The following is a 14418-nucleotide window of genomic DNA, read 5'->3' as shown; positions in this document are numbered from 1 at the left end:
CAAGAAGAATGCTTTCTACTTGGACTGCTCCAGAAATTCCAGGTGATGATCTCAGGCAAGAGCACAGCTTACCTGTGGTTTCTGTGCTAGGAGGAAGTGTGGTGATATTTTATTTGTGCTAAAATATGATATTTTATTTGTATGTTAATAAATAAAGTTTGCCTGGAGATCAGAGGTCAGCGAGCCATAAACAGAAGTCAGGCAGTTGTAGCCCACACCCTTAATCCAATCACATGGCAGGCAGAGTCTCAGTGTGGTCAAGGACACAGCCAAGCGTGGTGACATGGGCCTTTAATCCCAGTATCAACAATAGAGACCTGGAGGTCCTTATAGACAGGCAGTGACGAGGAAGTCATGTGGCTGGGCTTAGAGCCAATGAGAAGGCAGAACAGGAAGGCAATAAAAACACAGGTTAGATGAGAAGAAGCTCTCTGTGGAAGCTACTGCTGGTGGTAAGCTAAGGCTAGTCATGGCTATTCGCTCTGATCTCTTCGGCTATTACCCCTGCATTTGGCTCTGCGTTTCTTAGTTAATAAGACTGTTTAGAAATTGGTCTACAAGGAAGAGCAGGTAAGCCACCAGGATACGAACAGAATGGTCTCTGTGTAGACATGGCAGCTCCCCTAGACACATTAGAGATGACCACTTAGCATTAGCACTATCTGAGCATTGAGTTCACCACTGAGCAGAGTCTAAACTACCAACAGCCCCAGGCTGCTGGGCCCAAATGTGGAGGATGTGAGGCAGGCTAGAAGAGAACTGGGATCACCCCCAAAGTCTTCCCAATCCCCCAAAAAGTCCTATTACATGTTTTGGTGTATATGTATGCCAACATAATCATTTCTGTTCTTACAGGCCTCTGGTACCCTAAGATCATAACATGGTAGCAATTAGGCCCTGGGATTGCCATGATGAAGGTTTTTCATGAGTGCCTACTTGACAAATTCAGGCTAGCATCATGCTGGCCCCCCTAGCTCCCAGCATGGCAGATCACACACCTCCTTTTTGAAGATTCTTATGACCATTGGTTGAGTTATGCTGGTAATAATGGCAGCAGATGAACTGACTTGATTTCCTCCCCCTTCTCATCCTCTGCCCTCACTTTACCCTATACACACCACACACACACACACACACACACACACACACACACACACACACACACACACACCCTCTGTAGTACTTGAGGATTGGAAAGGAGCTGAGAATTTCAGTTCTCCTTAAGGAACAATCGCTTACATCAACTGTTTAATAGTGCTTAGGTTCTTAGAGGTCCCTTTAATGGACACAGGTTTGCATAAACTGTTTGCACTTAGATTTCTTTTTAAACAGATGTCAATTATTTAAGGCATCGATAAAACACTTGAGGTTTAAATTGACTCAGATCACACTCTGGGGCCCAGTGGACAGCTTAGTGCCCCCCTCCCATGTCAGTGCAATTGGACAGCCCATTTCCAGTCTTTGGGTGCTGCTGAGCAGCTCGTCATGGTCAACACCCAGGACAGGGAGTGGGTTCTCCAAAGAGGGTGTGCCAGGTCACATGACAGAGTGGGTACTTAGAGCCCAAAGCCAGGGTTTTCTACTCAGGCCAGGCAACTGAGCAGAGCCCCAGGTCTGCCACCTGCTTCAAGGAGGAGGCACCGGATGGCCTGCCACAACCTCTTACTTGCTCACCCGCCACCTTTGTGGCCAGACAGTGCCTTCTAGAATGGTTAACAATGGCATCGATGTATTAATCTCCCTCCTTGGTTCTGTCAGAAGAACCCAGCCTGAATTTTAAGGTTAAACCTCTAGGAGCCATGCTGGTGAAGGTGAGTTCTTGGTTTGTAGGGTGCTTTAGAGAACCCCACTGAAGCTGAACCCCGACTCCAAGCATGAGCACTGGGGGTGCCATAGGTGTCCGTCTATGCTAAGACCATATCAACACCGAAGCAGATGAACCAAACCCCAGGCCCCGGTCTGAACATCCAGAAAGGTACATGACTTATGTCCTGTGGACCAGCTAGAGAGGAGGCCAGGGGAGGCCAAGCCAGCGGGGCAGCACCCCAGATAAGGCTTTCTCGACATCCTGCAGCAGTGGTCCCTAAATTTAGCTACCCATTGCAATTACTTGTGAGCTTTTGAAAAACCCAGCGTCCAGGCTGAGCCCCAGAGCAATCAAATGAGAACCTCTGAGGTACCAGTGCCTGTCAAAGCCCCCCTAGCAGTTCTGGGGCACAGGCAAGGGAGCCAATGGTCTCCAGTCGGCCTCATTCCCATCCTAATTTATGGTAACCAGCTGTGTAAGCCAAAAACCTAGATGTCACCTCCGTGGTCCAAGCATGACTAACTCCATTATATAGAAGTCAGCATGCCTGATGATCCTCAGGTTATGTGAGGCTACGGCCCTGTATGACCTTATCACACTAAGATTTCCTTCCTGTCCTCCGTCCCTCTTCCATTGCCCCCCTCAAGCCTTTCCACCACTCAGCTGGACAATCACAATTGTCTCCTGGCTGCTTCCTCCACGACTCCAGTACCTGCTCTGGGTCAGGTGACCTAAATGACAAGTCTATTCCTGTCACTTCTCTGTTTAAACTCATTAATGGATCTCTATTGCCTTCCAAATAATATGTGGACCCCACTCCCAGCTCAGCCATGAAGACCCCTCTCTCCCCCAGGGCTTCACCTCCCACCTCCTACTCTCTGATCCTGCCTCCCCCCCAGTGCTATGTGTTATCTCATTCCTCTGTTCTCCCCTTAGCTTCCAGGCAAACACAGCCTTTGAGCTCCAGCTCAAAGGCAACACCTCTCAATAGCTCTGCAGACCCTGCTGGGCCTGGAGGGTTCCTCCTGCCTCCAGGCCACCATCCCTTACAGCTTCTCACAGCTCTGCCATTATTTCTCTACATCTCACTCTTTTGCCTTTTCCCACTCTCCAGGGCCAGAGGACCTTCATTTGCAGACCATGGGAAACTAATAAAAAGCAACTGCCAGGTGCTCAGGGCAGGCCCCCTGGATCACCTGCTTCACCTTTGTTTGGAACCTCTGGGCTAGCTCCCCCATGTCCCGACCAAAGTCAGGTTTGGCTTTGTCGCCTACGGATGCCAATTAGAAGTTAACCTCTGGGCTGACCACTGTGAGCATGGACTGCTGACTCTGGGAACTTGGCATGCCATAAGCCTGGCCTGCAGGGACATGACAGTGGTCCCCTTACAGGAAAAGGCATCCTGTACGGTCTTGTGAGCATTCCTTGAGGCAAAGAAACGGGCCTCACCTGAGTGTAAATGCCGAGCACCATGCTGCAGTAACCCTTCTCATCCCTGTGATCATACACCTGGCAGAAGTAACTTAAGGGAAGAAGGAGTTTATGTGGCTCTTGGTCCATTACCAGAGGGTATACAGTCCCTTACAGTGGGAAAGGCATGGCCAAGGACGTGGAGGCTGGAGCTCTGTCTGAGGCTCCTCACATCTTGATGGATCAGGAAACAGAGATGGAGCCAGAATCGGGACTAGGTTATAGCTGTCTATCCGCAAGTGACCTATATCTACCAGGTAGGCTCCGTATCCTAAAAGTTCCACAACTTCTCAAAACAGTGCCACCAACTGGCCATTAAGTGTTTAAAAACCCATGAACCTGTGGGAGATGTTTCACCATCAGCCCGTAGTATACATAGGCCTAGACTTGGCCTTTATGGATATTCATTAAATGTTTATCAGATGGATGGCAGGTTGGATTAGGGAAAGTATGCATTAATGGATACATGGCATTTCCTTTCAATCTCCCCTCTTCCTCCCAGGTTCCTCTGACCCCTCCTTTCCAAAGGGCACATCCCTTATACCCTTAGATACTTCCTCTGGTGTCCAGTCAAGAGGTACCATAGTCACTGAGCGTGTGGACCAGGTTGGATGCAAGGAGACCAGAAGGTCAAACTAGCTTATCAAGGAGGTTTCCCCTTCCTTAACCGCCTGCTGCTGCAAAGCTGCACACCAAACAGCCTAGCACTTGATTAACGCCCGAGTTCTAACTAGACTGTTTGCATCCATCATCATCTTTCCCTGGAGTCAGAGATTCTGCTTGTCTAATACCCCCAAGCTCCCAGCTCAGTGCTGGTATTCAATAAGTGCCCAACGAATGCTAGGCTGTTAAGACAGCTCCTGGACAGGCCAATGGAAGCTCTCCCCTCCTTGAAGAATGGCTGTCCTTTCTCTATAATGTTCAGCCTCAGCAGAGATGGTTTGGCATCTGTTTCTCAATCTGGGATAACTGTTCTGGATCAAGGAGTCCCATTAAAAAGCCTCTCAGAGCACTTAGGGAATTATGCTTGGGGAGCCTTGCTTGGCAGCAGATAATAAATCAATCACAGTTCAATGAAAATGCCGAGATAGACCAGGATCTCTCAGGCCAAGCTAAGAAAGGAGCCAGAGACACCATTTCCCCTGAGGCCTAAACTCTGGGTTGGGCTTTGTATTCAGTGAGACTCACTGGCCTCCTTTCCTCTGTAGAGTCCCATTTTTAGCCCGAAAGTTCTGCATCTTGGCAAAGCCCTTAGTCCCAGCCGACGGGTGGGGGCACCTCAGTGTGGTGCCCCCCTTTCCTTCCCTTGTCAAGCTCCTCAGCACAATGCACGAGACCTGTGTGTGCTCCACGGGAGAGTGCTCTGCACCCCATTTCCACGTGTCCTCCCAGTGGTGGCTTTGATAAGCAGGGTTTTAGTTGGTGACCAGGAAAAGAACAGGGGGTTCCTGCAGCTGATCCTAGGGGATGATTAGGTATCCTGCTACTCGCACTGCCCGGCTCCCAGCTTCCAAATACAGAAAAAGCACAGGAAGGGAAGGAAAGCAAATGTACCTGAAGAAGGGAAACATTGGCAAGGCTGAGTCTGAAGAGGTAGTTCCTGTGAAAATAAAATAAACGGAATGAAAATCACAAGTCACTGACTCTGTAGGTAGGACCCCGGAAAGCAATCTCCCAGCCCAGGTCTCATGGGGTGCCAGGAAGATGTCCTCTGCAGGACTTAGGATGAGCCAACCCCAAGGAAGAGCTTCACCTTGGTTAGTTCATTGAACCTTCACCCAGCCTGGCAGTAGCTACAAGAAAGTCCATTTTACAGGAGGCAGGCTGCGTAATGGTCCAAGTCACAGAGATGGTAAATCAAAGCGTTGGGAGGAACCTGCAGACTTCGTGATGTATCTGCTCCTGGCTGACCCAGCAAGCACAGGAAGGAACTGCCTGAATCCACTATTAAATAAAATTAACAGATTTGTTGTGGACTAAGTTTTCATAAGAGGCCCCGATGGACCAGACTGAAAAATCAAAATGGAGTCGCCTATGCTCATGTTCAATGCTCCTCATGAAAGCAAAACTGACCTTCTGAGAAATTAGGGGAAAAGAACGACCACATTCCCAGCCAGGCTAGTTTCTGTTGCCATGATAGTGAAGTGCTCTCTACCCTGAGTCATGTGACATCACCTGGAGCTAACGATGATTAGTCTTCTATTTTCTATCTCCCTGTGTCCACTTTACAAGGAAGGTAATTTTGAAGTGACTGGTCTACTTTGTTCTGTTCCCACCCCCACCCCCCCTGCTTCCCTTCTCTGTCTGTCTCTAAAGCCAACCTCTTCGGCCATGTCCACCAGATTCTAGAATCAAGATAAGGTCAGTTAAGATCTGCAAACTAAATGGCTTTGTTTAGTTTGTGACCTCACCTTTCCTAACCATGGAGCCTGTTTCTGTTCAACTGAATCCTCAAGACCTCTTGCAGGGAGGTAGATAGGCTCCCACAGAGGCCCTGGGGTCCTGTGTGAAGCCTCATCTCTGCCCAGTGACTCTAGATTTGCCTTTTCCACAGCCTCTGCCTGACCACTGTCTCCCCAGCCCAGCCTGCACAGCCTTGCCAGCCTCTCCACCACTCTCATGTGACAGCTGGTGGCCCACAAGCCTTAACTGTGATGATGATGATGATGATGATGATGATGATGGTGATGATGCTAACATCATCAAATTCAGCACCACCACTGATCTTGTTTGAGCTCTGGCAGCCAGATGACCAAGACTTAGAATTTGGGAGTCACGAGGGTGGTGGGGAGGGTCAGAGCGTGCCATCACAATGAGTTCAGGCTTTGAGAATAGACCCTGTAGCAGAAAGAGGTAGAATTCCCAGCTCCACTGTTTAATGGGGCCTGGTGGGCCTCGGTGTCTGTGTCTGTAAAATGGAGAACTAGTTTATGCCTGACTTCTTCATGGTCCCGTGGAGACACATTAAAAGGTTTTATTAATGAAAAGCAGATGTAGCTTGGTTTTTTTTTTCCCAAAGAACCTTCTTTCCTTTTTCTATCTGCCTTTGGCCATCCCTCTTCAGGTTCCTGAACTTTTTAGGAATAATTAATCTAGGAACTTCTGGCCACCTCAGCTGTGCTGAGAAGAAACGAGGAGAGACTGAGCCAGAAAGGGAAGGAGGGGCCCTGCTGAAGGAAGGCAGGGGTGGGAACGGGACACTTCAGCCTGGGAGATTCCTCTCATGATTTGGCTGCTGGCCCAGAAGAAGATTCACGCTGCTTCTCCACTGGCCTAGGGCGGGGTGGCCTTGCCCATGACCTTGGCTCCAAGCCTCTGCTGTCCCTCCCCAGCCCCCTCTCCAGGTCCTTGGCAGGAGCCTCCTGGCCTCCATTCTCCTGGCCCCGGGACAGATGGACTCCAGCTTGTGGCCCTACCCCAGCTGTGTGCTCAGGTAATGTCGGCATCTGCTCACAGCTTTAACAAATTAGGGGAAACATCACATCACTCGATTCATTTTTATCCCATCAAAAATCATTCATCATAACATCTCAGTCAGCTCTTAGGGAGCCGGGAGATGTGAGCAGGAAACCGCTGCATCCCGCCCAGCTCCCGATCCCGTAGGGAATAAGGCAGGCTATAGATGGATAAAAACATTTCCCCAGCCTGGATTCCAGAGTTCCAGGAGTGTTGAGGAGAGAAGGGGGAAAAAAATCAGGCAGAGGTGGGGGTGGGGTGGGGTGGGGGTGCTCAGAATAAAACAAGGGTGGAGCATCAGAAAGAGCCCAGGATCCAGGACACCGGCTCTAGGGGCAGAAGGGACCAGTCCAGGATAGAATGCTTCCCTCTCTAAAGGCAGAGCTAGGCTCAAAGGCCCAGGAGAAGCTGTGCCTCTAGCTACCTACATGAAGAAAACCTGCAGACAGAAAACATAACCACCTTCTTCATGGGAGACCCAAAGTGGATCTGGGGGACAGTGTGACCACAGGCAGGTGGCAACCTCTCTGTCACTCTTTCTCATCTGCAAAATGCAAGCCATCACAGCATGTGCCCCCAGGGCTGACAGTGAAGCCCGGATGATTTTCTACATGCGTGGTTTCCTACATACACTAGATTACCTGTTGTGGGATGTACTACATGTGTTATCTGATTTATCATGCAGCTGCCGCATAAAATCGTGCATGTGACAGTCTGAAACAAACATTTTTTGTTTTTTCTTTCCAAATGCTGTCTTGAGGTTCAGAGCACAGTCTTGGGATGCTACTCTCTGGGTATAAAAGGTGTCTATGTATGTTTGTGGGTTTGTTTGTTGTTAGTATTTATTATATTTTAACTTATGGTGTGTGTGTGTATGTGTTTGTGTGTGTGTGTGTGTGTGTGTGTGTGTGTGTGTGTGTGTGTGTGTGTGTGAATGTGTGTGTGCGCGCGTGTATATGCGGGAGCATGTGAGTGCCGTGCATGCACGTAGGTCCTGGGGATTGAATTCAGATCGTCAGGTTTGGCAGCAAGCTCCTTTATTGGCCATCTCACTAGCCCTGTTTGTTTGCTTTGCTTTTTCATTTTTGGAGACAAGGCCTCACTATGTAGCCTGGGCTTATCCTGAACTCAAGGTGATCCTCCTGCCTCAGCATCCATAATGCTAGGGTTACAGATGTGAGTGGACATATGCTGCTCAAAGTGCTGGTTGGTAAAACCTTAGCCAGGAGAAAGGATGGCATGAATATCAGTTTCCAGGTTATATTTCTGTAATATATACATACATATATATATATATGATGTTGCCACAGGCAGGACCTGAGAGCAGGGGATGTGAAATCTCTCTGTGCATGAGTGGGCAACCTTCTCAACATAGAAAGCAAATCAAAAGCGGTCTTTACTGGGAAAGAAAGCCCACACTCTGATCTGTCTGCATCTATAGAGACCATCTCTCAGAGGATGCTGGGAGCGCCTAGAGAGGCCTGCTCGTGAGAGGGGGTGGCTTGGTTCTTATTGAATATTATATGTAGCTGGCACGTTACACTGTAACACATACAACACTGCTATAAAATGACACTTCATTCAGAAAAATTTTAAAAGCTTTCAGCTCCAGCATCCCAGCATCCCTGGGAGATTGGCCATAGAAGAGAAACTGAGGCTCCAAGGTCAAGTTTGCCCAGACTAAGGACCCAGCTCAGCTGACAGCAGACGAGAGCTTTGTAGGTGACTCACCTCCTTTTCACACAGCAAACAAAATGGGGGAGAACGAAAGGGCAGACATGGCCAGTTCCATGGCGTCACCTGGAGTGTCCTTCTCACCTGCACAAGCTGAGCCAGAATGTCATGCTTTCAGCTGGCCCAATACAGACCCATAGCCCTGGAGTTGGCAGGCCTGAGTTCTAGTCCCAAGCCTGTGTCTTCTTGCTGTGTGGTGTTGGGTCAGACCATTTCAACATGGGGGGCCTTGTTGAAACAAGGCTGGGGCCTCTTCCTACAGTTTCTGACCCAAGAGACTGGGTAAGACTCAAGTACTACCTTTCGGTAAGTTCCCAGGGGCTATGGGGGAAACTGGCCTAGGGACCTCCTGCCTTATCTCTAAACTCCTTACTGGCAGTGATTGATTCATGGTGGTTACTTCCTCCCATTCTGCCCGGAAGCCTGGAAGACATGGTTTTCCTTCTGAATCTGGATCTGGACAGTGGGGGACAAAGGTGGACAGGCTACAGAACATGAGGCCCTTTATAAAAGAAGCATATGACCTACGCCGGCACCCACAGTGCAGACAGCCCGATGGCCAGCAGGGGGCTCCTGGGCACCTCTAACCCGGCTGGTCCTGGCATCAGGGCCGAGGTCCTTGCTCTTACTACCCTAACAACTTTTGATGAATGAATCTAGCTGAGGTGGTGAGGTTGAGGGCCACTCCCTTCCTTCTTAGCATTCATAACTTCCCTAGATGATAGTCATTAACCCAGACAGGGCCTGGCACGGAGGACAGGGACCCAGGAGACCAGTGTGTCCACAGAGTACTCATCCCAGTAGGTACCCCTGTACCACCGGCTGGTTTCGCCTGTCAACGTGACACAAGCTAGAGTCACCAGGGAGGAAGGAGCCTCAGCTGAGGAAATGCCTCGATGAGATCCAACTGGAAGGTATTTTCTCATTTAGTGACCATTGAGGGAGGGCCCAGCCCATGGTGGGTGGTGCCGTCCCTAGGCTGCTGGTCCTGGGTTCTATAAGAAGGTAAGCTGAGCGGGCCAGGGGAAGCAAGCCAGTAAGCGGCACTCCTCCATGGCCTGTGCTCCATGGCCTGTGCTCCATGGCCTGTGCTCCTGCTTCCAGGATCCTGCCCTGTTTGAGTTCCTGTCCTGACTTCCTTCAGTGATGGACAGCAATGCTGAAGTGTAAGCCGAATGAACCCTTTCCTCCCCAACTTGCATTTTGGTCATGGTGTTTCATCACAGCAATAGAAACCCAACTAAGACAATCCTCTCTACCCCATTCCAAGTGCCCCTCTTCTCTCCCCGCTATCTTCTGTACCCCATTACCTAGCTCCCACGATGAGCTGGTTCCTGGAGGGATCAAGAGCAAGCTGGGAGAAATCCCGGACTCCAGGATAGGTGAAGTTGGAGACCCACGGCTTCAGATCTGGTGAGAGAGACCTTCTGTTACTGTTGGAAGCTTCCAGCTTCGCCAGCATCAACCCAGAGAAGATGAGTGACAGCAGGGGTGGAGCAGGGGTGGAGCCCCAGGAGACCTGAGTTTCACCTGTCCACCTCTGTGAGCAGCCAACCTTGTGGCCTCCGTCAGGGACTAGAGTATTGTGACCATCTGTCTCTGGGGAGGACTCTGCCTCGCACAAAGGAAAACCTGTAATCACCCCTGGTTCCCCCAGAGACCCTGAGCAGTCACCTCAATACATACCCAGTTTGCTTTTCCTCCAAGCTCCACTCACTTCTTTCACCCCAGACCTCACCCCAATGCAAGCCACTGTCCTTTTTTGCCTGGACTGGTGCCCACAACCTCCTAACTGGCCTGCCTCCCATGTCTGTCCCTCCGGTTCACTTCCCACAGGCAGCTCGAGTGATGTTTCTGCGTAGCTACGCCAGTCTCAGGGTTTAGAACCCTCGAAGCAACCCCAAACATGTCTCAACTCCCGTGACCTTTGGGCTCTGGCCCCACTGACTTTCCCAGTGCCTGGCATTTGTTATTTACTTATCGGTCGACCCGTGGACATTCACTCAAGCTCTTCACTCCACCCACGGTAATCTAGAACATTCCATACTTCCCTAATCCGTTCCATAGAGCCCACAAAACTTTGTACTCCACGATCCCTTTAATAATACGGTTCTGCCAGCCCCAGCCCCACCTCTTCCAAGACTTCCCCGACTCCACCCAGTAGGATTGAGACGACCCTACAGGCTTCTGCTACCTGACATTGTTATTCTTCCGCAGTGTGTGTTCAGCCTGGCGGTGTGCCCTGGCTCCCGATACCTGCAGGCCCCACCCTTGTAACAGCATTTGAAATCGTGAATGAATACCCCTCAACTCCTAGAAAGAGGATCAGGCTCTCTGATAAGATAGCACGTGGACTCTAGACTGACAGCTAGGGAGCCTGCATAGGACGGACCTAGGCCCTCTGCGTGTGGGTGACCTTTGTGTAGCTTTGTCTGTTTGTGGGGCCCCTGGCAGTGGGACCAGGATCTGTCCCTGGTGCATGAGCTGGCCTTTTGGAACCTCTTCCCTATGGTGGGATGCCTCTCACAGCCTTGATGTAGTGGGAAGGGCTTGGTCCTGCCTCCGCTTGATATGCCATGCTTTGTTGACTCCCATGGGAGGCCTTAACCCTTTCTGAGGAGTGGATGGGGGGGTGGGGTGGGAAGGAGGTGGGGGGAGGGAATGGAGGAGAGGAGGGAGGGGAAACTGTAGTTGGTATGTAAAATAAATTTTAAAAATTTAATAAAAAAAAAAAAGATACCACGGAGGTGGGAGGGGCAGAGGTTGGGCGGTCAGTGTCTACCTCCGTCTTTGGGTGCACTCTTCCTGTCAAAGCCAAAGCCTTTCATGGGGACTGGGTGGGCAAAGAAAAGGCCTCATGGTCTAATTGATGGGTGGAAGCTCGCTGACTTTTCCTCAGTCCCTCTCCTGGAGACCCATTTCTCCCAGGTTGATCCATAGTACCGGAACTTCTCTTGCAGGTCCCGTGCTTGCGGGGAGGGGAGGATGCTGATGGGGAAGCCCCATGCTTTCTCCCCACTGTGAGTAACTGTTACACAATGTCCAGAAGTGTGTGTGTGTGTGTGTGTGTGTGTGTGTGTGTGTGTGTGATCCAAGAGAGATAAATCATTGCTCATTATCCCTCCACTACAGAGTAAAAGCAGCCCTTCATTTCTGCACGACAGGCAAACACTTAATCACTCCCGGGAGAGCTGGAGGTTTTGCGAGTTGGATGTTTTTCAGAAAACTGTGATATGCACGATAAAAAAAAAAAAAGGAAAGAAAAAAAAAGGGTGAGGGAGAAAAATCCTGCAAGAAAATGAAGCAAACTCTTTAAGCCCCAGCAGGTGGCTGTGTGTTGGCAAGAATTGTCATACAGTCTCACGGCATCTGGGCAAGGAGAAGAGTCTGAAGTCCCGTGGGCTAGTTTTCAGCTGAACCGGGTCCACAGGAAATTCTGGTAGAGACTAAATGGAGTGCTCATCTCCTCCAGGAAGACCTCCTTGATTCGACTGTCTCCACATCCTCTCTGCCCTCCCTGTGCAATTCACAGTGGGTTTTACTGTAACTCTGCAGGGGTGTGCCTCCTCAGACCAGGCGGGTCCCTAATGGTAGCACTTCTCAGTGGTCTGGGCATTTCAGGTGAAGGCAGCAGATAGGAGAGAGATGGGATGATTGGTCTCAGATACCGCCTGAGGACTCAGCAGGGTCTCCTTTCAGGTCTGTTCTCCCATGGGGAGAGGCAAGGAGGAAACAGTCTGGGCTTCGAGGACAGTGAGGAGGTGGAAGTGGGGGCCTCTTTCCGTTGGTGTCCCTCTCCCCCAGCCATGAAGGAACTCACACAGTCAAGTGGAAGGGACCATGGCTGGGCGCAGTGCCTCGATCCTGGGGAGGCCTTGGGAAGAGAGCCAGCCTCCTCTTATTAAACAGGCAAAGGGGACCAGAGGGAAGGCTTTAAAACACCAAGCACGTTCTGAGCTCCGTGTGCAGCGGAGGCTTTGGACGGCGACTTTAAGAGAAAAATGACATTCTCCATGACGCGCCTGTGATTTTAATTATAGTCAATTCAATTACCCACTTTGTGGATTAACCACTGCCAGTGTTAACTCCGGGCTGGCTTCTCCCTGCCATCTAGAAAGGGCATGCTGTGGCAACTAATACACAGGCCAAAGAGAAACCCAGGTGGGCCTCCTTAAAAGGAACCCACAGGAGGAAATTAAACCGTATAAAACAAAAAGCCGCCAGTCTGCTTCTGCAACTGCCCGATGCTTGTGGATGCTTGGGGGTTATTCACAGATCTGTCAGGTGTCTGGGGAAGAGAAGGCAGCTCGCAGCTGCAAGGTGGGAGGCCCATGGCTCGCTCAGACGTGCAGCATAAGGTCTGGGGTCTTGGAAATGGTTGGTGTTGAGCTGGATTAGAAAGACTTCCCTGGAACAGCTTCTCCCCCATGGGACCTACTGTGTGCTTAGTGTACTACAGATGTGAGGAGACCCAAGAAACAGAGCTGCTAAGGGCTCAGACCTTTGAGGAATAATAGAAAATGACCGAGCACCAAAGGAAACACGTGCTTGCCTCTGAGGCCCCCATAGCAACTGGTCCATGCCTGGCACTGAGCAGGGTCATTCAAATAATTCAAATATGGTGCACCTACCATGCATGAGTCCTTGGTCCCAGTCCCCAGGAAAACACACACACACACACACACACACACACACACACACACACACACACACACACACACACACACACTAATTTTGTGAATGGATGTGACAACCCAAAGCTGTCAGGATAGTAATGATGTGGCCGAGTCACTCATTCTGTAAGAGGGTGGGGTGGACAGTGAGGCGCATTCAGTTCCAACATAATGATTAAAATTGCTCATTGGAAGCCCAGGAACTCAGAACCCAACTTCACTTTTCCTATCTCCCAGTACCCCATACAGACCCTCTGACAGGGGGAAGGGGGTGAGATCCCTCTGGGTCAGCCGGACCCCCCAGCATCCATGCAAAGTCCCTGACAGGGAATGTTGCATTAAGAGCTGTCACAGGCATCTCCTGGCACGATGACATCCCTGGGAAGGCTGCTCCTTCAGTGCCTGCCACCTCACTCGGTCCTTCCCCTCAGAGCCACCAGAAGCCATCAGAAGTCTGAGAGTGTGCGCACGTTTTGTACACTGAAGACATCACTAATTTCCTATAATCCACTTAAGCCTTCAAAGCCAGGATCCCAGCTCAAACAAGTCAGCGTGGAGAAGACAGCTGGAAGTTTTCCTCTCAGAGAAGGGAGCCAGCACACAGCTGGGAGCCTGAACATCTAGAAGGTCCCAGCCTCTCCCCCCATCCATGAGCCCTATTCTACCCCTCAAATTCCACCCCGGCCTTTGGACTCAGTGATTGATTTTCCACTCTGGTTTCCATACTGCTTCTTTCACATGGCAGGACAGGTCTTGGGAGGCTGAGTGTCTGATGGCTTGTCAATGGTAGTGACATCAGGAGACTGACCTTGAGGGCTGGCTCTGACAAGTCTCTTCAGTCCCTAGGCCTGGGTCTTCCTACCCGCCCTCCCCCATAAGGGTTAGTACAGAGAGTGACAAAGTCAGTGTTGGTCAGTATTAAGAACCAGGGGACCCTGTCATCTCCTCTGCAGATTCCAGTATGAGCTGCCACGTAGGCGGTTCCCAGAGTATGAATGTGACCAGGGACATTCAGATGGCTTAACAGGTCATGGGAGATGATCTAGGCCTCTCTGAGATTTGTGTTTTATTTTTTTGGTTATCATCTATCTAATGCTGTCCTAATTTTAGAAATTCTGGAGAACTTATGGACCCCCTGGAATACATCCAGGGATGTGCACATCCGAGATTGGGAAATCCTTTAATAGGACACTCCCACGCTCTCCCTTGACAGCCAGAGGAGTTATGAGTCACCAGGGCCCCTTCTGCTGGGGGTTCCCAAGACTCCAAAGACAGGCA

The 14418-nt window shown here is 50.4% G+C and overlaps 1 protein-coding gene across 1 annotated transcript in view; it reads right to left on the bottom strand.

Moving 5' to 3' along the window:
• Sema5b (semaphorin 5B) overlaps window positions 1–14418 on the bottom strand; it is a 123180-nt gene that overhangs the window by 26981 nt on the left and 81781 nt on the right. Inside the window, exons 3-4 of the mRNA XM_052740439.1 lie at window positions 9778–9877; window positions 4832–4877 (exon numbers count right to left, since the gene is read on the bottom strand). Coding sequence (XP_052596399.1) covers window positions 4832–4877; window positions 9778–9877 — 146 coding nt within the window. The remainder of the gene's footprint in view (window positions 1–4831; window positions 4878–9777; window positions 9878–14418) is intronic.

The sequence above is a fragment of the Peromyscus californicus genome, unplaced genomic scaffold (assembly GCF_007827085.1).
Source record: "Peromyscus californicus insignis strain IS unplaced genomic scaffold, ASM782708v3 Scaffold_16__1_contigs__length_79575227, whole genome shotgun sequence".
Taxonomy (NCBI): Eukaryota; Metazoa; Chordata; class Mammalia; order Rodentia; family Cricetidae; genus Peromyscus; species Peromyscus californicus.
Note: the sequence above shows the minus strand (reverse complement) of the source record. Positions and strands in the feature narration are given on the sequence as shown.